Source organism: Schistocerca cancellata, unplaced genomic scaffold (assembly GCF_023864275.1).
Source record: "Schistocerca cancellata isolate TAMUIC-IGC-003103 unplaced genomic scaffold, iqSchCanc2.1 HiC_scaffold_1148, whole genome shotgun sequence".
NCBI classification, from domain to species: Eukaryota; Metazoa; Arthropoda; class Insecta; order Orthoptera; family Acrididae; genus Schistocerca; species Schistocerca cancellata.
In genome coordinates, this window is record NW_026047147.1 from 5,456,483 (window position 1) to 5,482,903 (window position 26,421).

The following is a 26,421-nucleotide window of genomic DNA, read 5'->3' on the forward strand; positions in this document are numbered from 1 at the left end:
CCATTGCATCTTCAGGGCGTGCTTCTCATGGGACGGACTGGAACGGGCTCTGATGTGAGCAGCCTGCGGTGAGCAGGTACCTGGCTATCACGGAGTCGTTTTGGAAGATGCCGCGAGGTCAGAATGAGCAGCAGGGCGGTTGCCATAGTTATCTCGTGCCCTTGAGGTCAGTGCTGCGAGGCGTTGCACAAGAATACTTCCAATGTCAGACTTCCAATGTCAGGAAAGTTTGGCGACGCCTGTGGGAGGGGGGTGGTGAGAGGGGGAGGGGTTCTGGAGCAGAGGGTAGGCTGTGGACAGAGTAGGTGGGATGTGTCAACCCAGTCCAGCAGTGGCCAAGATATGGATAAAAGGCTGTCTTCACGACAGACCACTACACTGGCTGCAGCGGCACAGAGCAGGACTCACACATCTGGTAAGTCTCTATGTGTTTCTTCCATCACTGTGCGGTGTGCTGAGCGTATCACTTTCCTCGACTTGACGGTCTTCTGTTCTCAATGGTACCCTCCTTAAAATCGGTATCTATGGAAAAGAGAGTAGCTAGAGGTGGTACCGAGTTTTAATGCAATTTTCTCAAATGTTTCTACCACCTCTAGCGCAAAAGCTCTTGATATGCATTCCGGTATCGGTTCACGTCATCTACTCATTTCGGCAGCTACTCATTGCTACGGCACAGTCTACGTAATGGCGCCACTGGTCACACTAACTATTGTTACATGTTGTGTGCACTACAAACAGGTTCCCGAGCGCATGCTACTTTCGATGCAAACTTGTCAGATCCGACAGTAGAAGCAGCAGAGATCTGCTGGAATACTGTCGTACAGTCCTAATACACAGGGTGATTCACAAAGACATGAAAATGTTTGGTTACGGAGTTACGGCTAGTAAAACTTTTGCCTGAAATTTAGCAACTTCGCAAATATGAAGATATCGCAAAACTGTATGAAGTTAAAATAAAGCACGATTCCCATTTATTTTGTTGTTATTGGTCTGATGAATCTAATAAAACGTGTCCCAGGCGTGTATCTGCAATAGTTTTCCAGAATATCCAGAGAAGCAAAGGCGTAATTTCGTAAAATTTTAAATTTTTTAACTACTTGGCCCAATTCGTTTTTTTTTAATTCCAGAATATTGCTGAAAGTTTTCAACAGAAGTTGTAGAAAATTTAATTTTGGAAAAATTGTGATAAAAGCGTTAACTGCAACTGTATCCATGTGTCACATAATCTGCTTTTATTTATTCCACAGCACACGTGAATTGGTGTTAAACCGGAAAAAAACAAAGCTCACTGTTAAGAAACTTGTACAAAGTACATACAATTTCGCAATACAATCAAAATCACAATATATGTTCAAAAACGTCTCCACCGAGCTCAGTGCATTTAGCTGCACGTGTATGAACAGATTTTGTTGCTCGTTTCAGTTTCACAGGGTTGTTCTTAATTTCGTCTATTGCATTCATAATGCGACCAAGTAACACCTCACGTCTATTGACATTGTCCTTATAATCCATGTCTTCACCCATCCCCATACACAGAAAATCCATTGTTGTTAAATCGGGAAATCTGGGTGGCCACAGACGTGTAGCACCACGAGCAATCCATCTCTGGGATGAATGTTCATTTAATTGCGCAGTAACTGCGTCGGTAAAATGTGGAGGCACGCCGTCATGTTGAAAATACATTTGCAATCGCGTAGCATGCGGAATATCTTCAGTCAAGTGGGGCATTTCTTCTTGAGGGAATTGTAAGTACGACTCGCCAGTTAGACGTCCTGGGAAAATGAATGGTCCAATAAGGTGTGTGTTGACTGTACGAGACCACACATTTATGCTAAATCGCTGCTGAAAAATTGCGTTGCACTGTTGCTTGTGGGTTTGCTTCAGAACATACGTGCTCGCTGAAATAATTGTTTATACCATCTCGAGTAAACTGTGCCACATCAATAAATAAAACGTATTTGTGTGACTGTAGATTAGTTTTTAACCAGCTGCACAACTCCGAGCGGAGGGCAGGATCTCCCGGATAAGTGATGCACTTTTTGTTTACGGTAGAGACACACATTATTCTACTTCAATGCGCGCCATACCTTACACTGTGAAATGCCTAATAGTTGAGAGATACGCTGTGTACTGTGCCCAGGCTAAGTTGAACAGCGTCCATAATATCCTCATAATCGTCTTCACGTATCGAGCTCTCGTAATGATTATCAACGCTAGGTAGAGAACCTGTCTCCCGGAACATTCTTCCATTCGGAATCCTTCATGTTCAATAATGAATGCGATATTCGTTAATTTCAGCCGTTGCATTGCCATCAGATTTTCCATAAATAAACACCATATCAGCGTGTTCCTACGTCGTAAATTTGAAAGGCATCCCTATTTGATAAATAATCTACAAACTATAACAGATACTATGTGGTTTTACTTAACTACACTGTTCTTATTGTCTTCTTTCACTGAACAATACAGAAAACTAACTCTTATCAAGGTTGTGGAACGACTGAAACAACTCACTAAAGGTAGACAACGATGACATAAGAGTTTCTACATTCTTAATGAAAATTAAACAAATTTGCTTGTATAACAACCTTTCCTTCTCTGGACGATCCACTGCAGACACACGTCTGGGACATGTTTTATTAGATTCAACACACCAGTAATAACAAAATAAATGGAAATCGTGCTTTACTTTAACCTCTTAAAGTTGTGCGATATCTTCTTACTAGCGAAGTTGCTAAATATCAGGTAAAACCTTTTATTACCCGTAACGCCGTAACTGAACATTTGCGGACCTATGTTTATATGACCTTTTTTTCTTTATTTTCACATGTAGAACAACATATTAAAATATTTACATATCTTCATGAATCACCCTGTATGGAAGATGTATTTGCGATGTGGCCCAGCTTGAGACTCTCAGGATTGATAACTGACCCAACATGCAACCTCTTTAGTTTTGTTTTCGAACGTCGGACGTCATTAAAGCTTGACAGCGGTGCGGGAGGAGGGTTCACATCAAAGGCCCCGGGTATGTGCCACCAGTTTCTGACGTTGGACCTCTTCTCGCCAGGATACCTGCTTCATCTGACGAAGGTTATGCCCCCCCTAGATGCCTAATGGACTCGGGAGAGCGCACCAGACTTCTCTGCAAAGATGTTATGCACTGTAGTGAAAGTGGCATTCGCGATACTGAAGACATTCTGCTGTGCATAACGTAAACTGTGATTAAAAATATCCGGACACCTGCCTGAAAATTACATACAAGTTCGTGGCGCCCTCCATCGGTAATGCTGGAACTCAATATGGTGTTGGCCCACCATTAGCCTTGATGACAGCATCCACTCTCGCAGGCATAAGTTCAATCAAGCGCTGGAAGGTTTCTTGGAGAACGCCTGCCCATTTTTCACGGAGTGATGCACTGAGGAGAGTTATCGATGTCAGTCGGTGAGGCCTGGCACAGCGTTCCAAAACATAGCTAAAGTGTTCTATAGGATTCAGGTCAGGACTCTGTGCAGGCCAGTCCTTTACAGGGATGTTATTGTCGTGTAACCCCTCCGCCACTGGCAGTGCGTTATGAACAGTTGCTCCATCTTATTGAAACATGCAATCACCATTCCCTAATTGCTCTTCAACATTGAGAACCACGAAGTGCTTAAAACATCAGTTTAGGCCTGTGCTGTGATAGTGCCACGCAAAATAACCTCCCCCTCACTTATCGACCTTAATGACAGTGAAACATTAAACCGCGTGTACCTAATGGAAATTTGGGAAAAGCAATCGTCACCGAAGTTAATCTGTCGGTAAAGAGGGAGGAAAGGGTTACATCTAAATGAAAGGAAAAATGCAAATGAAATTGGTGGAAATTAATTTTGAGAAAGGGGTAAAATTAATAAAGAAAGTTATTGTGCAGTCGTCACGTTAACAATTAATAGGCGTTAATTAGATATTTGAGATTTGGGGAAAATTACGGTCGCCAGTCCTATGGACAACTACTATAATAACTGAAAAAGAAAGGTTATTGCACATATAATTAGCACTAAAGGCGTGGTAACTGAAGGTTGGCATGTGTTGTGTGAAAACTGAATGTTTGTCAGAAGTAATAAATTTCCCTACACTCTGACTTAACTTACCAAAAGAATTAATAAAACCGGAAAATTGAAAGTTAATTTAGTGACTAAAATTAATAGCGAGATTTGTTTCTGAAGCACTACGAAAGTCAGTAAAATAAGGTTAGTCTTGGGCTACCTCAACCATCATTTCAAAAGCTACTTCAATCTACGCAATTTAGAAATAAGAGATTTACCTTTGAACTTGAAATAAATGATTCTGAACAATTAACAATAGTAAAATGTAGTACATACCAAGCTGAGCTGCAGTCACAGGTAAGCTAAAATATGGTAACAAGACTCGCACTCTTAATTTCTGCTTGTGTAATCTAAATATTGTAGCCAGCTATGAATACTTTAACTGAACTTTGAAATTAAAGCAGTGTATTGGATTCATATTACTTTAATGCTGGCATATGAATTTCAACGACACTCGGGTTCATTCCAGAAAAGTAAGGGACCCTACTTGGTAATGCAATTGGGACAATGAGCAACAAAGGTTCATGCTAAGTTACTGTATTTTTGTGATGCAACAGTTTTAAAAGATGGGGTCTGGCATACAGTTCTAAAATTTTACGTGCTTTCAGTCTTCCTTGTTGGTTGATTGAAGGTTTGAAGTCGTCGGTCGAGGAGGTGGCGACAGTCACTCATTGTCGGCCGTCGCTGTTGCTGAAGCTGGATGTTGGCGCGCCTTCTTCTCGACACTGTCACCAGGCGAAACGGGATCTTGATGTGCGCCAGCTAATGCTTCCCGTCCGCGACACCGTGTCAGAAACTAGCACAGCAAGTCGAGCGCAATTACATGCTGCCAAACCCCGAAAGCGCGGCAACTCGCGGGAGCGTCACTCAACACACCTGCTCCACCGCCCTACCCCAGCCAATCTCCTCTTCCCGCGCTCCACGCGGCCGAGTTCACGCTACCAAACATCCTAAACACTTTGGTTCTCCACACGACCTATCGATGTATTCGTTCGATAGCATAGTTTTCCCTAGGCAAGACCCAGCGTAAAATACAAATAATATTTACAAAACAAACCAATTATACATCGACATAAATGCATAATATATATATATATATATATACACAAATAGTAAAACAATTACAATATAGAAAGATACAGAAATGTCATATCTTGAGGTAACAAAACAAGGAAAAAAAAATAGTACAATAGATGGAAGTAGGAGGATATGCATTTCCGGCGTTACACGTGCCCCACATTGTCTGAGGATGTTCGTGTAACCGAAACAGACTCAGAAAATGTCCCAAAAAGGTACAAAAGCAACGGAAATGCATATGTTCAAAATATCAAGAAAATTTAGCATTCGGCTAATTAACCATGAACCAATTTTTAGACCATAGTAATTGAGTGGAGACACTCCTAACCTTATTCCACTCCGTCATCTCACACAAAAGAAAACAGGTTGACAACATATTAAAATTCATAGACAACATAAAAAATGATTTAGCTATTCTAAAATCATCAAAATTCCTAACAGTATCAAGAAATGGAATGCTATTTACAAAATTAATCAGAGTGGATGGTCATAAAAAGAGGTAGATCAAAATACGCAAATTAATAATTAATTACATAGAATACACATTTTTATAAAACCTTTTCATAATTAATATTCTCGTCATGAGAGTCCACTTAACGCTAAACAAGAAAATAATATACAGCAGATCGAACAAAAAAAACATACATATTGACAACAGAATTCTTTCACATCAGCTGTCCGGGAAGAAAAACAACTCCGCATTTCGTACTCGCAAGTACAAAGAATGCCGAGAGTGGCACAAGAGCCGATAGCGGCTCCGTCTTGCCAGTATTGTTGCGCCCGCCTGTGCGGCACGCTTGATCTCACTCGCCTGTGTAACGGCATTTCCAGAACGTCCGTTTCACTGAATTCTTTCAGAAAAACTCACTCCCAAGTAATCTCAAGCAGTCCTTTAATACTATCACAGTGGATAACTCAACACTGTCCATCATCACACGCATGTACAGGTCTGAAACTTAAGACAGCTTCTAAGTACATCGGCAATGACTAGTAAGTCACATATTCATGAAATCTTACAGCTAGTTACAAAATCATATTTAAATTCCTTAATCTACTGTGACTCAGCTGAAAACTTAAGGGGCTCTGGAACGCCCTATACTTGCAATGTTAAAATAACGCTTATAAATTACATCTTTCCTCACAAAGTATTTGAGGTATGAAGTTGAACTTTTTACAGATTATTTATTGGAATATGGGCTACAACTTAACACAGGGATTTTACAAAATTTTAGTTCAGTTATTAAAGATGATTTTTTTCAATTGTAATGAAAATTCACAACATTTTTTGCAATTTTTTATTTATATATTCAAAAATATACAGTTTTTTGGAAAAAGCTGTGTTAAATTCTGCAGAAGATACTGTGTAACATTTACTGAAAGTTTGAAACAAATATGTTTGGAAGATCCTTAGAAAACATGTTATTAGTATGAGAAAATAAAAGTTTTGGGAATCGAGCGACAAAGATTGGATTTTTAGTGCATTCCAGGTCCATAGGATGGATTATCTTCATCCTCTGCAAACTCCTCCTCCAGCTTCCTCTTGTTGCTCCTCCTGTTTACTCTTGCTTGTATTTATAGACTATTTACAGCCCTGTCTGCAGCCCGAAGGCGTTCCTTGTCTAAAGCAAGCATCGCTCATACCATGTTAGAACCTATCTTCATTCCCATAATAACACATACCTTTGGCTTTCCAACATTTCTCCTATTCTTAAAAGCCTTCAGAGGATTTCTAATAACTTTACTTTTACTCATTATTATACTTCAACAAAACAGACTCAAGAAACAGAATTAATTACGAATATTTTCGAGATAACGACAGAGTAAATAAACATGAAACAATCGACAATCACACCAGCGATATATATTGAACCATCACAGGTTAGCCACAACACATACTTTATCTCACATCACTAAAATGTACCTGATGAACACGGACGTTAATAATAACACCATTTGACAGCAGTTTAACAGCGCCACAGTGGGTCACGCCCATGTAGAACACATTTCAAAAAAACTTTAAAAATAGTTGGAGTCTTCGGAATTGAATAAATTATATATCTATTAAAAGGTAATAGTCTGCAGATTCAGAAAACGCAAAAAAGTAAAAATTGAACTTTTCATGATTTTGAGCCTTTCCGGAGCCCCTTAAACTAGCAGCTTGGATTTTTCGATTGATTAATAATCAGTTACTCTTAAATCATTCAGTCAAAATTAATTACTTGTTAATTACAACTTCTTTAATGACCTCTTGGTCAGGCAAAGCATGGCAATCTAGCAAATCGTTAAATCTTACACTCTATATTTACATACTGCACAAATTACCCAATCGTTGGTATTATTCAGTCCTAGGTTGGTACAATTTCAAGTCTACAATGTTCCGTATACCTAATAGTTTTCCAGAGCTTGGATACTTGAAGCAATAAGCATTTGTGTGAGGTATACCAATGGCTTTATATGGTCCATTATAAACAAACAAATTTAGAGATTTCATTGTCTATCTCGCTCGATTTCTCATTGGCTTTTACAAGTACTAAGTCTCCGATTGCAAACTTAGCAAAACGCGCTTTAGCGTCATGACGGCGTATGCGAGCATCGGCTTTTAGCTTCATTATTTCTCCCAAACGATCTTTTTTCACACCAATATTAATGTCAATACGTGAAGGGAATTTGATTATCTCTTCCACAAGTCCCGATTTGTCTGAAAACACACTCTTATTCCTCATTATTACTTCATACAGGCCTCGTCTTTGTTCGTGTGTGCCCGCATCTCGTGGTCGTGCGGTAGCGTTCTCGCTTCCCACGCCCGGGTTCCCGGGTTCGATTCCCGGCGGGGTCAGGGATTTTCTCTGCCTCGTGGTGGCTGGGTGTTGTGTGCTGTCCTTAGGTTAGTTAGGTTTAAGTAGTTCTAAGTTCTAGGGGACTGATGACCTCAGATTTAACATCCATAGTGCTCAGAGCCATTTGAACCATTAGTTCGTGTGTTATGTTTGACACACCGTCTACAATGCTTTCCAGTTCACTTTCTGCACTATTGTCACTGCCGAGATTCCTCACGTTACAGTAGTTCAAATCCATGCCTACGTCAATGGCATCCGGCCAGTTAACAATGTGCATAAGCTGGTATTGCCTATGCACACCATCTCCTGCCTCGTCAAAACTAACTACTATTCTTTTATCTTGTGACGTACATGTCAAAGTTTTGCTTCGCAATTAATCACTGCACGGTACTTTAATAACCAATCTAATCCGATAATTACCTCCGTAGTTAAGTCTGGCACGACGACAAACTCTTGTTCAAATCGTGACCGACATATCTCGAAGTTGACAAAAATCTGTTTTGTGATCGGTTTACTGGCCTTCCCAGTAGCACCGATAATTTTCACTCCTGTTACTGGCATAACTACGATACCAGGTCTGTCTTTCAGTAACTGACATATTTTCCCAGATACAGTACTCAATTCTGCACCGGTGTCAATCAACACGTTTTGTTGTAGGTCGTGCATATTAACAGACACTACTATCTGTCTACACTTGTCCTTGACTGTTTCTTTATTTTCCCACAATATATCCAGGTCATTCCAGAAAAAAACCATCCGGCTTTGATCCTAAATCCGGCTTATCTGGCGGCTTTTTCAGCTTCTGTTCACATACAGTTTTAATATCAACACTTTTGTCCTGAGGCTTAGTCTGCAACTTCGCCTCCAATACCGAAACCTTTTCCTGTAAGTCGTCAACTAGTGAGTGTTGCTTTGCTATCAATTCACTAATTGTCACCTTTGTTGATTCCTCTTTGGTCAGATTGATCTCATCTGCCAATCTACCTGGAGGAATGTAAAATATGGAGATTCAGTCTTCGATCGCTATTCTTTATTTTCAATTACCGGTTTCGGGCTAGCTGCCCATCTTCAGATCATATGTTGTAGTTACAGAGTAACTTGTCCGTACAGAACACACTGTTCACAGTGAACAGTGTGTTCTGTACGGACAAGTTACTCTGTAACTACAACATATGATCTGAAGATGGGCAGCTAGCCCGAAACCGGTAATTGAAAATAAGAATAGCGATAGAAGACTGAAACTCCATATTTTACTTATTGAACGATCGCGGAATTCCCAGTGAGACAACTATGTCTAGTTTTGATAAACTGGAGGAATGTGCCCAGTAGTATCTGCAATTACTTCCTCTGGATCTGGGCAACCCACACTGCTATCGTCCGACCGTATAACGTCAGCTCTAAGCTCATACACGCTGTAATCTACGTGCTTTTCTACCAATCGTGTCCGGTTATCACTAAAATTCTCGTAATCTTTCTCCTTAATACTTTCGCAATGTTTAAACTGGAGTTTTGCGTCGGATGGGTCGGTTACTTCTACCACTATAACTTTCCGTTACTACTTCAACATCCAGTTCCTGCGGGACGAAACACGAGGAATTTGCTCATGCTCCGCATTAACATAAACTATTTCTGGTAAGGTCTGCCGGTTAGGGCCAGAACTTTCTATCACTTCACAAACACTACTTTCCTGCGGGACGATACGCGGCAAATCCTGCCCGCACTCCCCATAAACACTTCTCCCGTACAGGCCCCTATAATCTCTTAGTTCGTCGTATAAGCGACCGAACTACCTTAACCAGACCTCATCCCTCTCTGCATCCCCTCGCTCGATGACGGACGTGTTATCAGACATCTGATCTACTCTCAACAATTGCGAATCATACTTAAACTCAATCTCCATTTCCGCTGTGGGTGTTACAGCTGTCACTTTATAATCGATTTCCGGAACACTACTTAAATTCTTCTTACTGACAGTGAATGTATTTTCTACTGCCGTGTCTACAACTGATCTACTACTTGTGGGCGCACTCCTTTCTCTTAACACTGGCACACTCTCTCGCCGTTGAATATTCCATACGCTATTTTCATAACGACGACACCTCGGTTTTCTACTGTTATTGGGCCGCCAAAATTTCTCCACGCCCGGTCTGCCCCTCACCGGCGCGGCTAATGGTTTCCCTGTCTCGTCCCAGCAGGTACGCTCCCCGGATGCTGCTGAGGCGGCTGATCATACCCTCTGGCGTTATTACTATTCTGCGAAGCCCGTATCACGCTAGTATGATACTGGTTTCGGTCATTCCTGTTGTTATTTGCATTGTACCGATTGTCATTACGGCTCGAACCACTATTGTTATTGCTGGTGTATGAATTTCAACGACACTCGGGTTCATTCCAGAAAAGGAAAGGACCCTACTTGGTAATGCAATTGGGACAATGAGCAACAAAGGTTCATGATAAGTTGCTGTATTTTTGTGATGCAACAGTTTTAAAAGATGGGGTCTGGCATACAGTTCTAAAATTTTACGTGCTTCCAGTCTTCCTTGTTGGTTGATTGAAGGTTTGAAGTCGTCGGTCGAGGAGGTGGCGACCGTCACTCATTGTCGGCCGTCGCTGTTGCTGAAGCTGGATGTTGGCGCGCCTCCTTCTCGACACGGTCACCAGGCGAAACGGGCTCTTGATGTGCGCCAGCTAATGCTTCCCGTCCGCGACACCGTGTCAGAAACTATCACAGCAAGTCTAGCGCAATTACATGCTGTCAAACCCCGAAAGCGCGGCAACTCGGGGGAGCGTCACTCAACACACCTGCTCCACCGCCCTACCCCAGCCAATCTCCTCTGCCCGCGCTCCACGCGGCCGAGTTCACACTACCAAAGATCCTAAACACTTTGGTTCTCCACACGACCTAACGATGTATTCGATCGATAGCATAGTTTTTCCTAGGCAAGACCCAGCGTAAAAATACAAATAATATTTACAAAACAAACCAATTATACATCGACATAAATGCATATATATATATATATATATATATATATATATATATATATATATATATGTATATACAAATAGTAAAACAACTGCAATATATAAAGACACAGAAATGTCATATCTTGAGGTAACAAAACAAGGAAAAAAATTATAGTACAATAGATGGAAATAGGAGGATATGCATTTCCAGCGTTACACCCTCCACGAAAAACACGACCACACCATAACACCACCGCCTCCGAATTGTACTGTTGGTACTACACACCTCCGCTGATGATGTTCATTGGGAATTCGCCATACCCACACCCTGCCATCGGATCTCCACATTGTCTACTGTGAGTCGTCACTCCAGGCAAAGTTTTTCCACTGTTCAATCTTCCAACGTTTACACTCCGTACACCAAGCGAGGCGCCGTTTTGCATTTACCAGCGTAATATTTGGCTTATGAGCAGCCGCTCGACCGCGAAACCCATGTTTTCTCACAGTCAACTTAAGCCAAAGTACTTGCTGTGGATCGTATTGCAGTTTGGAATTCCTGTATGATGGTCTGGGTAGATGTCTGTTCATTCAACTGTAGGCGCTCTCTGTCAGTCAACAGACGTGGTCGGCCTGTACGCTTTTGTGCTGTATCACATTGGAAACAGTGGACCTAGTGATATTTAGGATTGTGGTAATCTCGTGTGCGGACGTATGATACAAGTGACACCCAATGACCTGGCCACATTGTGAGTTTCGCAAAGCGCCCCATTCTGCTATCTCACGGTGACTAAGGACTACAGAGTCGGTGATATGGAGTACCTGACAGTAGGTAGCAGAACACTGCACCTAATATGAAAAACCGATGTTAATGGGGGTGTCCGGATAATTTTGTTCACATAGTGTATGCCAATGATCTCCCGTTAAACTCCTGGGCACAATTCACCGAAATATGGCCAACAAACTACATCCCTGAATGAGCATCATCACTGCTTGTCTTGTAGCCTTCCAGCTCGATAGGAGTGGGAATATGGACAATATCGTATTTTGTCAGGCCATGCCATATTGGCTGCTCCATATAATAGGCATATGTAGTGGCTGGCCTTAGGAATCTGAATTACTGTGAAGCCTACTAATCGAGAGTACGAAATGGTTTTACAGTGGGTAGGCTGTACTGAATGACAATGTGTTGGTTTCAAGTAGAAACGACCTGGTTTATCGATTTTATTTGCATGACAATATATGTGTCAGGGGCAGTGATTGGTTTCAAGCCCCTGATATGTAAGCTGTACTCCACAATACTTTATCCACTTGCTTAGTGGGGGCTACATATGTGGGTGGGCATGGTCGGGGAGTGTTGAAATGGATAGAGGAGGGGATGGACTGAGGGAAATGATGCAGGAAATGATGGACAGGGTATGTGGAGGCAGGGTGAGATGATAGGAGGTGATGGACCAAGAGAGATGGGGAAGGAGAAAATATAAAGAGAGATTGGAGTGGGAGGAGATGAAAACTGAGTGGCTGGGAGTAGAAGACGATTGAGGAGAGGGGACTGGGGAAGATGAGTGGGGGATTGAAGCAGATGGGTGAGAGAGTTGAACAGGAGGAGAGGAACAACGATGGGGAAGAAGAGACGGTTAAAAATGGCTCTAAGCATCTGAGGTCATCAGTCCGGTAGACTTAGAACTACTTAAACCTAACTAAACTAAAGACATTACTCACATCCATGCCCAAGGCAGGATTTGAATCTGAGACCGTTGCAGCAGCATGGTTCCGGACTGAAGCACCTAGAACCACTCATCCACAATGGCCAGCGAAGAAGAGATGGGTTTGGAGAAGAGGGCGATGAGGACAGAAAGGTAAAGATTTGTAGGAGATAATGGAAAGAGAAATGGTGGCAGAAGGAGATGGATAAGAGAAAGAGGCCAGGAGGAGATGGTTAGGGAAGGATGGGGATGCGAAGGGAGAGGGTGCAAAGGGAAATGTATATAGAGAGGGGCCAGATTTAGATGGAATAACAGATTGGGGGCAGAAAGAGATGGACAGGGAGAGTGAGGAGAGGCTATCGACAAAGTGGGGAGGAGGATATGGACAGTGACAAAAGGGGAAGGAGAAAATGGAGAGAGGGGGTGGAGAAGATGGACTGAGTGAGAGAGGGGAGGAGGAGATGTAGAGAGAGTGTGGAGGAGATAATCAGAGGTAGAGGGAGAATGAGGTGAACTGATAGGGGGGATGCAGGAGCCAGATGGATAGTGTAGATGAGTAGCAGTAAGATGGAAAATGATGAGGGCATAGGACGAGACGGACAGACAGAGGGATGAAGAGGAGATGGATGAATACAGTGTGCAGGCAGAGATGTATACAATATATGTGCCATATACGTTTGCAACTGGAACTGTGGGAACAGTGACATACAACTGGTCCTCTAAACTTTACGCCCATATCACAAACATTATAGTCAGTAAGATTTTGGAGCATACAGGCTGTTCCAACTTTATACTTTAAATCATTGGCACGTGGACCGCACTGACTCAGAAAATATCTTTCTTATGAAACCCTACGGGCTTTTGGTCCACACAAAGTAATTACTGCTATCGACAGAGGACCTGTAGTTGATTCTATAATTCTAGACCTACAGATAGCTTTTGACACCGTTCCTCACAACCAGCTTCTAATAAAATTACATTTCTGGATTCGTGAGTTAACGCTATAAAGCTCTCATTATTCTTGGTGCTCCATCTCTCTTTCCATCCCTCTTTATCCCCATCCACCACCATCTGCCCCTCTCTCTAGCACCTCTATCTATTTTAACCTCCCCCAACCATACCCGCCCAGACATGTAGCCCCTACTAAACGTGATGACAAAACGAGGTGATAATACTCCCACAACACACCTATAATACTGGGTGGCGTACATGTCAGAGGCTTGAAACTAGTTTCTTCTCTTGATTTGTATGTTGTGGTGCTCTGTAAGGCGACTGCAGCGTTAACCATCTAAAACTTGCACTGCAAATATTATGGAAATGGGAAGTGATATTGACGTGCAGTTTTCACAGAATGAATTGGAAGCCAGGGTCTCGTACTGTTAGCCAATACACAGATTGCAACAATACTTAGAAAGTATATTTTCTGTATCTGCACTTTTTCAAATGAAACAAATCTTACTGCCAGTAACAAACTAAAAATAGTGTAAACTAGAATTTCAGTGCTGTATGCTGCAGAAGTCTAGTGCGAGCCAGTTATGGGATATCACACTGTGAAAAGTTTCCACATTGACACTTCTTCGTGCCATTCAACCTGTGTAGTTGTTAGATCGGTGTTGTTATGATGGTTTACAGTGTGCTTGTGTGTTCCTGGAGTGCACTGCTATCAGTTACTATGAGGCAGTCTAAGCAGTAGCTCATGTGTGTACAATGGAATTTATCACTGCAGAAGAAGCAGACATGTTCATGGTGCATGGAGAGTGTAGGAAGAATGCAGTTCGTTCTTCTACAGTGCATGCAGCAGGTTCCCAATCTCTGCCATCTTCTCAATCAGTTGTGTTAAAGTGATAGTGTAACAAGTAGGAAACATAACAGAATGAAACAAGTTATGACAAATGGGGGTAAATAATTTTCTTGCTGTTGTTGCAGTTGATCAACACATTACCTCCTGTGCAATCGCTTGTGGGAGTGGCAGGGGTCAGGCAAGTGTCTTATGCATTGTCCATCAGCCTAAATTCCATCCCTATTACGTCTACCTGAATCAAGAGCTCCATGGAAACAATTATAAGAATAGTGTTAACTTCTGTAGATGGGCATTAAGACTAGTACTCCAGATGTTTCATGTGTCTTGTTTAGTAGTGAAGCCAGGTATTTCCCCAGAACGTGCACGATTGGTATGTTGACAATCCCCATTGGCTGCCTCAGGTGGAACATCAGCGCCCATGGAGTGTAAACATTTGCTGTGGGATAGTAAACCATCAGATCATAGGCATGCGTTTCATAGGTAGAACACTGAATGCGAACAACTATCACAGCCTCCTAGCAAACCATCTCCACAGATACTAGAAGGATTTCCTCTGCACACAAGGAGGAACCTGTGTTACCAATATGACCGCTGTCCGGTACATAGTGCGTGGATTATTACAGCGCGTCTTCACAAATTGTTTCCAAAACGTTAGATTGGATGCAGATGACCAGTACGTTAGCTGCCCCATTTTCCATATTTGATGCCTGTTGACTTTTTCTGTGAGTAAAACTGAAAGACGCTGTCTGCAGGGACATACCAACTACACCCGATGATACGCAACGACGCACAGCTGTAGCCTGCTCGGAGATGTTCGGCGAAATGCTAGCATGTGTGCAGCAGTCGCTCCATACCAGATAGGAAACGTGTGCTGCCACTGCTGGTGGTCATTTTGAACACAACCTGTGATGGTCAGTTACCTCGTTACTGCCCAGAATCCACATACCTAGAGCATGCATTTGTGTTGTCCCTCAGTATGTACTACCACAGGTATTGTACAAGTGACAGTGTGGCAACTTTCCAAAGTATTTATATTGTAAGCAGCTTGCCCTATAATCCTGCAACAAACCAACTAACATTATAATTTACGCTACTTTTATTTTCTTAATGTCAATAAGCATTATTGCATTCAAAAGTGTACTTTTTCACAAAAAATACACTTTATAAATATTATTACAAACTGTTTATTGGCCAACAATACGGGCCCCTGTCTACCTGCACGTTCTGTGATAACTGCGCATCAACAGCACTCTCCATCTCCGCAATATTATCGGTGCTAATTTTATGTTAGTCGCCCTGTATGTATACTCTAAATTTTCTTTTACACACATATCTGCAGCCTGTCCTGGAAACTAGCATGAGTTTTTGCAGCGCCTATGTGACCAACCGGTACATCCGAACATTATGAAGCACCGAGAAGAAAACGATTTATTGACACATAATCAACACGGACTCAGAAAATATCATTATTTTGAAACACAACTAACTCTTTTTACTCACGAAGTAATAAGTGCTATCGACGGGGGATTCCTACTTTTAGATTTCAAGAAGGCTTTCCACACCGTTCCTCACAAGCTTCTTCCAACCAAACTGCGTGCCTATGGAATATCGCCTGAGTTGTGCAACTGAATTCGTGATTTTCTGTCAGAAAGGTGACAGTTCGTAGTAACAGACGGAAAGACATCGAGTAACAGAAGTAATATCTGGCGTCCTACAAGGAAGTGTTATAGGCTCTTTATTGTTCCTGATCTATATTAACGACATAGGAGAAAAACTGAGTAGCCGTCTTACGATCTTTGCAGATGATGCTGTCATTTATCGTCTTGTAATGTCATCAGATGACCAAACCGAATTGTAAAATGATTTAGATAAGATATATGTGTGGTGTGGAAAATGACAATTGACCCTGAATAAACAAAAGTGTGAAGATGTTCTCATGAGTACTAAAAGAAATCCACTAAATTTCGACTGCGCGATAACTCACACAGACCTGAAGGCTGTAAATTCAACTAAATATGTAGAGATAACAATTACAAATAAACTAAATTGGAATGATCACATTGACAATGTTGTGGGTACAGCAAACCAAAGACTGCGATTCATTGGCAGAACACTTAGAAGGTGCAACTAAAGAGATTGCTTACACCACGCTTGTCCGCCATATTCTGGAGTATTGCTGTGCGGTGTGGGATCCCCATCAGGTGGTACTGATGGATGACACCTAAAAAGTTCAAAGAAGGGCTGCTCGTTTTATATTATCGCCAAATAGGGGAGATAGTGCCACAGAAATGATATGTGAATTCGAGAGGCAATCATTAAAACAAAGGTGTTTTTCGTCGCAATGGGATCTTCTTATGAAATTTCAATCACCATTTTTTCCCTCGGATTGCGAAAACATTCTGTTGGCACTCACCTACATACGGAGAAATGATCACCACGATAAAACAAGAGAAATCAGGGCTCACACAGAAAAATTTAAATACTGGTTTTTTCCGTGCGCCATTCGAGAGTGGAACGGTAGAGAGACAGCTTGAAGGTGGTTCATCGAACCCTCTTCCATGGACTTTATTGTGAGTTGCAGAGTAATCACGTAGATGTAGATGTAGAACCCTCCATAGCATATGGGGTTCTATCTAGAAAAATCCGCTGACAGGTTACAATTTCAGTCCTCTGCTGAATGTACCCAACAGTCAGTTGGGAAGCTTGAGAAAGGGGTCACATGTTGCCACTGGGCGCATCCTGTGGAGCAGAGGACTCTGAAGTGTCGCCCTCTTGTGACGCAGTCACCATGCAGAGCAGACGCTCCTGTATTTGCAGCCTTCTGTCGTACCTGACCGCACTTTGTCGACTGTTCCCTTCTCTGCTCTCTGGTACCAGAAACCAGCTTTCTCTAAACGCGCGCTAACTTCTTCTCTCTTTCCTGCAGCAGTAGTTCACCAACAGACTGAGGAACGTCCATAAAGTCCAGCGTGGACAAGACCTCGTGTATTCCGTAATTTTCAAAATGTACCAGAAGGTTGGTTTCCCTGCCAGTGCTCTTCTCTCGCATTCTTGACACAGTGCACTTCCACAAATGGTTCGATGTGTACAATTGTTGTGAATTAGTTTTGACTTTACCACTACGCATTAAACTGGTAACATTCTGTTTATTGCTGTGCAAATGTTTTGTTGTAGATAAAGATAGTGAGTGAGTAATGTATGAGGGAGTGCCAGATTTTCTCTTAATATATGCCAGATGACTCATGTAAGCTTTTGCCCTTGAAAATACACAATGTGATCAAAAGTACACGGTCACCTGGCCGAAAATAACTTACAAGTTTGTGGCCTCTCTATCGGTAATGCTGGAATACAATATGGTGTTGGCCACCTTTTGCCTTGATGACAGCTTCCACTCTCGCAGGCATACTTTCAATCAGATGGTGGAAGGCTTCTTGGGGAATGGCAGTACATTCTTCATGGAGTGCTGCACTGAAGAGAGATATCGATGTCTGTCGGTGATTCCTGGCATGATGTCGGCGTTCCAAAACATCCAAAAGGTGTTCCATAGGACACAGGTCAGGACTGTACAGTCCATTACAGGGATGTTATAGTCGTCTAACCACTCCGTCCTAAACCTTGCATTATGAAAAGGTGCTCGATCGTGTTGAAAGTTACAATCGCCATTCCCGAATTGCTTTTCAACAGTGAGAAGCAATGAGATGCTTAAAATATCAATATAGGCCTGTGCTGTGATAGTGCCACTCAAAAAACAAGGGGTGCAAGCTCCCTCCATGAAAAACACGACCACACCATAACACCACCGCATCCACATTTTACTGTTCGCACTACACACGCTGGCAATGACGTTCACTTGACATTCTCGAGAACTACACCTGCCATCGGTTCGCCACATTGTGTACCGTGATAGTCAATCCACACAACGTTCTTCCACTGTTCAGTCGTCCAATGTTTACGCTTCTTACAGCAAGCGCAGCTTTTTTTGGCATTTGTCCGCGTGATGTGTGGCTTACGAGCAGCCGCTCGACCATGAAATCCCAGTTTTCTCACCTCCCGCCTAACTGGCATAGTAGTTGCAGTGGATCCTGCTGCAGTTTGGAATTCCTGTATGATGGTCTGGATAGATGTCTGCTTATAACACATTACGACCCTCTTCAACTGTTGGTAGTCTCTGTCAGTCAACAGACGAGGTCGGCCTGTACGCTTTTGTGCTGTATGTGTCGCTTCACGTTTCCATCTCACTATCACATGGCAAATAGTAGACCTAGGGATGTGCAGGATTGTGGAAATCTCGCGTACAGACGTATTATACAAGTGACGTCCTATCGTCTGATCATGTTCGAAGTCCGTGAGTATTTGTGAATTTTTTGATTAATTTCAGCCAAAAATAACAAAGTTGGTCTGTGATATACGCTGAAGGTTGTGGGTATATTTCTCCAATTACGTGTAGTGTAGTTATTCTGATTTTCATCTGAAATCGGGAAGGATTTGATTTTACATTAATAACTTATTTTCTAAGAATATGAACCGCAATGCAGGTGAAAATAATGAAAACTAAAAATTGTGCAGGAGTTGGAACAATTTACTTCGATCTTCACGACTTTTCTCCGGTTAAGCTAAGAAAAATACCCTTAAAATCATGATATTTCCTTATAAGTTGGTTCATATAATTCGTAATTTTATACATAATCATACTATCACTTTTAATAATGATCGATTAAATACTTTTTGAGGTAGACTGCACGCAAATGTGAAAAAAGTCATTCCGAGATGAACGCGTTTGAAAAATAAATTCTTGGAAACTGGAAATTCAAGGAAGTCAACAATAATATAAAATGCTTGCCTATTAATCTGCCATTCCAGCGCCATAGAGTAATCATTCTTCTTCCTCTCAGGTCTCGTTTTGCGCTTGCAGCAGCACTTTCCGAACTTTCCGACTTTCCTTCGATTCAATGAACTACGTCGACTCCGTCGGCGCACGCGCTGGTTGTCCATTTGTTCGACATAATTGAAGCTTTACGTGTCTCCTACAATTCCTGCTCCGTTCATGACCATCAGAAGGTATGAATTTCCTTCATTGAATAAGCCAGCTGCTAAATACGATGCCAAATCAACCACTTTTAGTCCGGAGTGCTAGTGTCTGGGAGCTAATCGCCAAATAGTGGAATTAAAAGTTTCATTAGCATTTTGTGTGTAGCCACCTAAACATTTCTCCAGTAATTCATCCCGTGATAAATTTTCATATATCGGAATAATTTCATTCTGTAAGTCTGGTCTATGTTCACAAAATCTAAATGAATGCGAATTTCTCTTTGAAATTTTGACCGAGTATTATTGGATAGTTAACATAACGATTTATACAATAAAAATTGGATTTTTAGAACCACCTAGTGTGGTTTTCCCATTAACCGTCGTAATCCAAATTAGGTTATAATATTAATTTAGATTTGTTGATATTTGTATCCAATTTGTTGAAAGTAAATGAATTGTGGAGCTATATTTACTCATAAAATTACAGATTCTCCAGCAGTTGTTTATTTGGCCTGACGACATTGTCCTTACATCATGTTCTGCAGAAGCGTTAGTTGGTTCATCTGCACTTTTGTCGCAGTACTCACAGCTGCCGACTATATTGACTCTCACGCCAGTACAGGTAAATATTTTACTTGTATCAATTGACACAAGTCTGTATATGATAATGAATAACCAGTTTTACTAGGTATTGAAAAACATATTCAATATTTTCATTAAATATTTTATAAATTTGCTTCTCAGGATTCGATCCTGAACTCACAGTCTACCACTTAGGAACTGACAATCCGAGTAAGTGTCATTATTTTCCATTACTTCCAGGAACTTTTCATGGTTCAAGAAATTGATGCAGTGCAAACTTATCTCATTCTGCTAGGCTTATTTCTTGAGTTAATGACTGATTTGGGTCACCGTTTAGTCATTTGATTATTATGTATGAAATCTGTAACATCACTGAGTTTCTATATCCATTACTTTATAGGCGGTATGAGTTGGAATACAGTTTACATATGTGTTACATACGTGTTGGTAGATCTTTAGAGAGATAATCATACCCATTTTGTGAAACGTATTAATAATATTTTCGTAAAGGTTTAGTTGTCCCATCTAGATCAATATAGCACATGAACAGACAAAACTAAGCATCTATATTACATAAGTAGTTATGGTATACAGATATTTAACATGTCTTCCAGGATTACAGTAGTACATTGTACACTGCCTTTCATAAATTTATATTGACTACAGAAACACCTTCTCACGTTCACAATACTTATATAAGCAATTAAACACATGATTCTGATAATGGTAATCATCTCAGGAGGTACCCATCAGAAATTGTAATGCTTGTGCTAACTATGTTATATCCCTGTTTCTTATCTTTTTAAATTCAGTGAGGTGTGGGTTCAAAATTATTGTACATTAGCTTCCAACATGTCCTTTCATCAATGGCAGATTTTTTAAATTAATAGTGGATGTCATCATTGTGGTTCAGCTGAACATTTGCTTTAATGTAAAACAGAGTTCCATAGAACCGTTCACATGACACAAAAAGTAAATTTTGAAGGAGTGTTAACTATTCCCATCTATAAAGACAACTTGTAGCACTTATTCCTCGAATTTATTTTCAACAATGTACTAGTTTCTCTTTCCTTGGTAATAATGGTTATAATGGTTATTTTAGGAAGACAGGTATGCCCTTAAGAACCAGTTACGTGGCACATGCTGCAACTATACCAGTAGCTTTTTGATTTTCTTGTTAGTAACATTACTAAATCAATAATAAACCAAATCTCGTCGCGTTACCTCTTCAAAGTGTGAGATATGTAATGTTCCCTATTACAATTGTTATCTGAGTGGATGTCCATCGAATTATTGCTATATCCTTTCTGTAATAATACGTTACAGAAAGTAACTACAAGTTTGTCTACATTTTCGTAACAGTATGTAGTTGATATGTACATTGTTTAAAAGAAACCGCATGGTAAACAAAATGTCATTCAGGAATGGGAAGTAATAGATGTCTGTAGATCATAAATTTTTAGTAACCACGTTGGTGTTGTCTGTAAGCATTAATTTAATTTCACACTAAATTAACGCCTGCTGTGTGCAGATTGTTACCACAAATTGGAAGCATAAGGGGACGCTAGGCTATACAAAAATGTAACTCCATATTCTGATGCCACAGAAACTTTTTGTGAATGAGCCGGTTAACTGATGAGTTACTGATTTTATAATTGCTAATAGCAGGCTGAACAGCACAAAGGCTTTAGTCAATTCACACAAGGTATTTACAGAAAAACAAATTCTGTTTCGATGCTCTAAGGTATTCACTAATACAAAGATTGGAATATTCGTCTGGAAACCAAATTATTTTTATTCGTAATGTCAAAGCATTCAATACATTTGATTGTATGAATTAATTATTTTAATAATTTGAGGTTCTTCACATTTGTAACATCCAATTAGAGTTCTCTGGGTTTTGTGTGGGGTGCCATTTTCATAAGAGTTCATATGATGGTGTATTTCATTTTGATAAGACAAATACCATGGTAAAGTGTTGCATTAAAACATGAGTGAAATCCATGTATTACATCCATTTCCCCAGAGTAGGTTTTCGGCTGTTTACATGCTGTACTGCCATATCATGTGATGCTTATTTCTGGAACGCAGGATGGTTTGGTTACAGACAGGCGACTCATAACTTACATGCCAAATATTGGGAGTTAGTTGTTGTAGGAAATACATTGCAAGTCTAATGTCAGTGACATTTGAGCATCTCAAGTACCTATTCAATGTGTGTCATATGCCTTCCGCCTTGTCTGATGCACTGTCGCGACTTCCTCCGTGTGCCAACCTCTTACATTCAGAGTAGAACTTGGTATCTCATGTTCAATGTTCAAAATTCATACACGACTGGACTCAGGACGAAAAATCGTAGAAATACTATCCTTATGTTTGATTGTAGTAGACATCTTCGACGGAGGAAATCCATCTTTCCCTCTGCCAGACTGCTTCTTAAATCCGCCTTACTTTGTCCTTCATCCATAGTTTTGCTTTCAAGGAAGCAAAATTCCTTCACTTCATCTATTTTGTGATCCCAGACTTCGACGTTAAGTTTAACGCTAATCTCATTTCTGGTATTCTTCATTACGTTCATCTTTTCTTTGTTTACACTCAGTACGTATTTGCATTCATTTGACTCCCCATTCCATACCACAGACCTTGTAATTCTTCCTGATCTTCACTGACATGTTTTCAGCGAATCTTCTCCATGACGCTTTATAACAATGAATGTTAATCCTACTCCTGCACTTGTCTTTTATTTTCATTACGATTTCCTAAATGTACAGATTAGACAGCGGGGGAGAAACACCGTTTCACTACCTTACACCCTCATTAAGCCGACCTCTTTTCTCATAGTCTTCCAATCTTATAGCTTCTTTTTCGTTCGCATACATATTATATGTTACCCAAATTACTGAGTATTTCTAATCATTTTACGCTGTAGAACACTTTTTCTAGGTCGAAGAATTCTATACAAGTATCCTGATTCTTCTTAACTTTTGCATACATTACCAATTGGAATGTAGCAGGTGTCTTTTGCGTTCTGTCGTGTTTCCTATGTACCTACGCTACATCTGTTCTCCAGAACACAGCTTTTTATGTGGACCACAATCTCTTCCAGCCACTCACCCTCCCACCGATGCAAGACTCTTAGGATCAACAGCGAGGTGATGGCATACAGGGGGATGGAACACTGTAATACTTGAGAATCGAGACAATCCTCTTGGCTGCCAGATGTGTCCTTTCGTTCCTCGCAATTCCAAAGTGTCCTGGCACCCAGCAAAAAGACACCTAAATTCCCAGTCGTTGTAAATGGAGAAGGGAATTGCTTCCCTGCTGAGTACAAACGTTTCACAGAGTGAAGGGCACTTAGAGAATCGGAAGAGGCAAGAAATTTATCACTGGAAGAATGTCTCACCTACTCCAATGACCACAAGATCGCATAAAATTCTGCATCAAAGACAGTAAACGCTTAAGGCAGTCTGATCTTGAGGAAAAGATCTGGCAAAACAACAGAGCAACCAACAGAATCCCCTTGTAGCGATCCATGCATTAAAAACCCCTATATTGATGTGGTGCCCAGGTAAAATGACAGAAAATATGTCATTAAAAACGGAAACAGGAGTGTAATCTCTCTTGTAGCGCCCCAAATCTAAAATCATTCTGGGTCTCTCCAGTAACCAGGGCAGCAGGCAGTTAAAACCCTGGATTTGGGGCAGTACTGGCTCTGCACTGAGATACCCCAGCAGATGGTGCACGTGGGTTCCAAATGGCATTGTGGCTCTTAAACGGTTGGAAATGAGGGGGATGAGCAACATTATAGTGTATGGGTAAAGTTGGAGCTGTGAAGAACTTGCACACCTGATGCACTAGGGGGAACTGCTGGTGGACGATAAGAAGCGATTCCCCAGCCTCAACACATAGGCTGGGTATGGGACTGGTCCTATAGCGACCTGTGGCCAACTGGAGTCCCTCAAAGTGGACAGTGTCAATTCTCTTCAATTCAGAAGGCCTCGCCAATGCATAAACCATGCACCCATAGTCCAGCCATGAACACATGAAAGCCACATAAAACTTCAATGCTCAGACACACATTGCTGCGGTTCAAAGCAAGTTCTTTAGCTGTCAGAATCTGCACTCCGAAATCAATAGCTAGGCTCCAGAGTCTCTCCCAGTAATGCTGGTCCCCATGTGCCACAATGCCAGCTCCCTTGTGCATCAGCTCTCGTCTGTGACATGATTTTAGCTCACACTCCTGATAATAACCTCCAGCAGAATCTCCTGAACCTCAAAGATCCATTGCTCATCTCATGACTTCCTGTCATTCCGGCTTCTGAGCAGTCTGCCATAGCAGCAGCTTTTATCGAAGACCCAACTCTGGTATTTGCCATCTATTCCGAATTGGAAGCTTTGCCACATTGGTTGTTGCCCTAGTCTGGAAAAGTCCCCAATGCCATTTCCACAAGGCAAACTGTGTTACTAGGAGTTAGTGTGCCCACAAAGCTGAAATCTGCCACACCTCCACTTTTATATCTATGGACTCGTGACTGGGCGACGCCAAGGAATATTCTTCCCAACCATACTTTACAGAAGCGACACTGGTACAGGCTATCCTCCTTCAGTCCACTCACTTGCTGTCTATACAAGTCAAGTTGTAAAGCAAGCCAGACACTTTCCATACTGACACTGCGTCATCAGCTACAGTAATCGACTGGGCTACACAAACCATTAAGTCTCCTGCAGGCACCCCTTCACAACAAAGTTATGTACTTTTAGTAACAACACCATTTCTGTTACAAGACGTATCTTTTACATGATGGATTCTGATGGTTGTGGCCCGTGGGGTCTCTAACCTGTCCAGCATAGACTTATTCCATGCCTTGGGGCTTGAGATCTGCACCACCTCTGATACAGTCCAAGCCCTGGGCCTCTCCCTACATCACCAACATCTTGGTTAAGTTAGGACCAGTGTTCTGCCAGTGAGCATTCTGGGGTTCCAGTCACATATAACCCATATACCTACTGCAGCTCCACAATTGTTTAAGGCCTGTAGCGTCGAGTTATCATACCAGGATAAGGTTCAACAAGACTTGCAACACCTTCCAGATGGTGTCGTCCACATCCCAGTAAAAGATAGCCAATGGGCCCTTCCATTTTGACTGTGGAGAAATCATCAGATATTGGCTGCATTTGTGGTGACTTCCAGGGCCTGTGAATGCCCAATCTGTAGTCACCAGACATCCCACTCATATGCTTCAGGACACTGTTTCCATCTCGCCGGCTCTATGGTATTTGCCAAAAATGTAGTCCATGATGCTTATCTCCACCTCACACTGCATAACAGCTCCCAGGAGATTGTAATCATAACCACCATAACCACTCATTTTGGATTGCTCCAATATACACAGCTTCTGTTTGGCATCGTCAGTGTTACATCAATGTTTTGGAGTTACTAAGAGCAAATCTTGAAGGACGTGTCAGGGATCGTGAGCAACCTTTACGATTTTCTGGTTGTTGGAAAGAATACAGCTGATGTTGCTCTTCTCCACATTCACAGCAGCTTACCTTCGTTGTAATCTTGGCAAATGTTAATTTTTCGTCCACCAGATCGAATATTTAGGACACATCCTTAGGACATCAGGCATGTGTATAACACCACATTGTGTGCCTGCCATCAGAAATTTACTGGCCTTGATAGATGCATCCCAGTTAAAGTCTGTCTTAAGTCAGCCGAACTGGTATCGACTCTGTAACAGAGTTCTCTGGAAGTGGCCATCCTAATGTAATAAGGCGTTCCAAAACCTGACGAAGGCCCTCTTTCACCTACTTGTCTCATGGCGTACAATCCAATGAAACCATTGGTGTTAGTGGCTGATGCTGACTGCCACAATTTGTCCCATATTGAGAATGGCGTGGAGTGACCCACTGCATTTGTATTGAAGACACATACTGAAGGATAGAGGAACTACAATCACATAGAAAAGGAGGCTGTGGTCATCATCTTTGGCAGCAAACGCTTCCATGACTACATCTATAGCCATCGTTTCACACTTATGACAGATCATAAAACTCTAATGCGTTTCTTCAAGTATTCATCATCAATACCTACCTAACAATACCAACTCACACAGTGCACCAGTTGCCACTGTGGGTTCTGTTTCTCTCAGGATATGCCCGTGGTATCCAATATCACCCTAACGCCTCCCATGCCAATGCCAATATCCTATCGCGATTGCAAGTCAGTCAGATACCAGAATTTCATGAGGAGAGTGAGGCTGCCATCATCAAAGGCCCATCTTCCAATTGGTGCACGCCTTGTGGGATAACACACGGTGACAGGCTGTGTCCTCCAGGAG

The 26,421-nt window shown here is 41.6% G+C and overlaps 1 protein-coding gene across 1 annotated transcript in view; it reads left to right on the forward strand.

Moving 5' to 3' along the window:
• Positions 1-331: 331 nt before the first annotated feature.
• Positions 332-26,421, forward strand: part of LOC126159859 (ankyrin-3-like) — a 55,053-nt gene continuing 28,963 nt past the window's right edge. Inside the window, exons 1-3 of the mRNA XM_049916669.1 lie at positions 332-415; positions 19,986-20,120; positions 20,243-20,290. Of these exons, the coding sequence (XP_049772626.1) occupies positions 20,033-20,120; positions 20,243-20,290 (136 nt within the window). The 5' untranslated portion in view covers positions 332-415; positions 19,986-20,032. The remainder of the gene's footprint in view (positions 416-19,985; positions 20,121-20,242; positions 20,291-26,421) is intronic.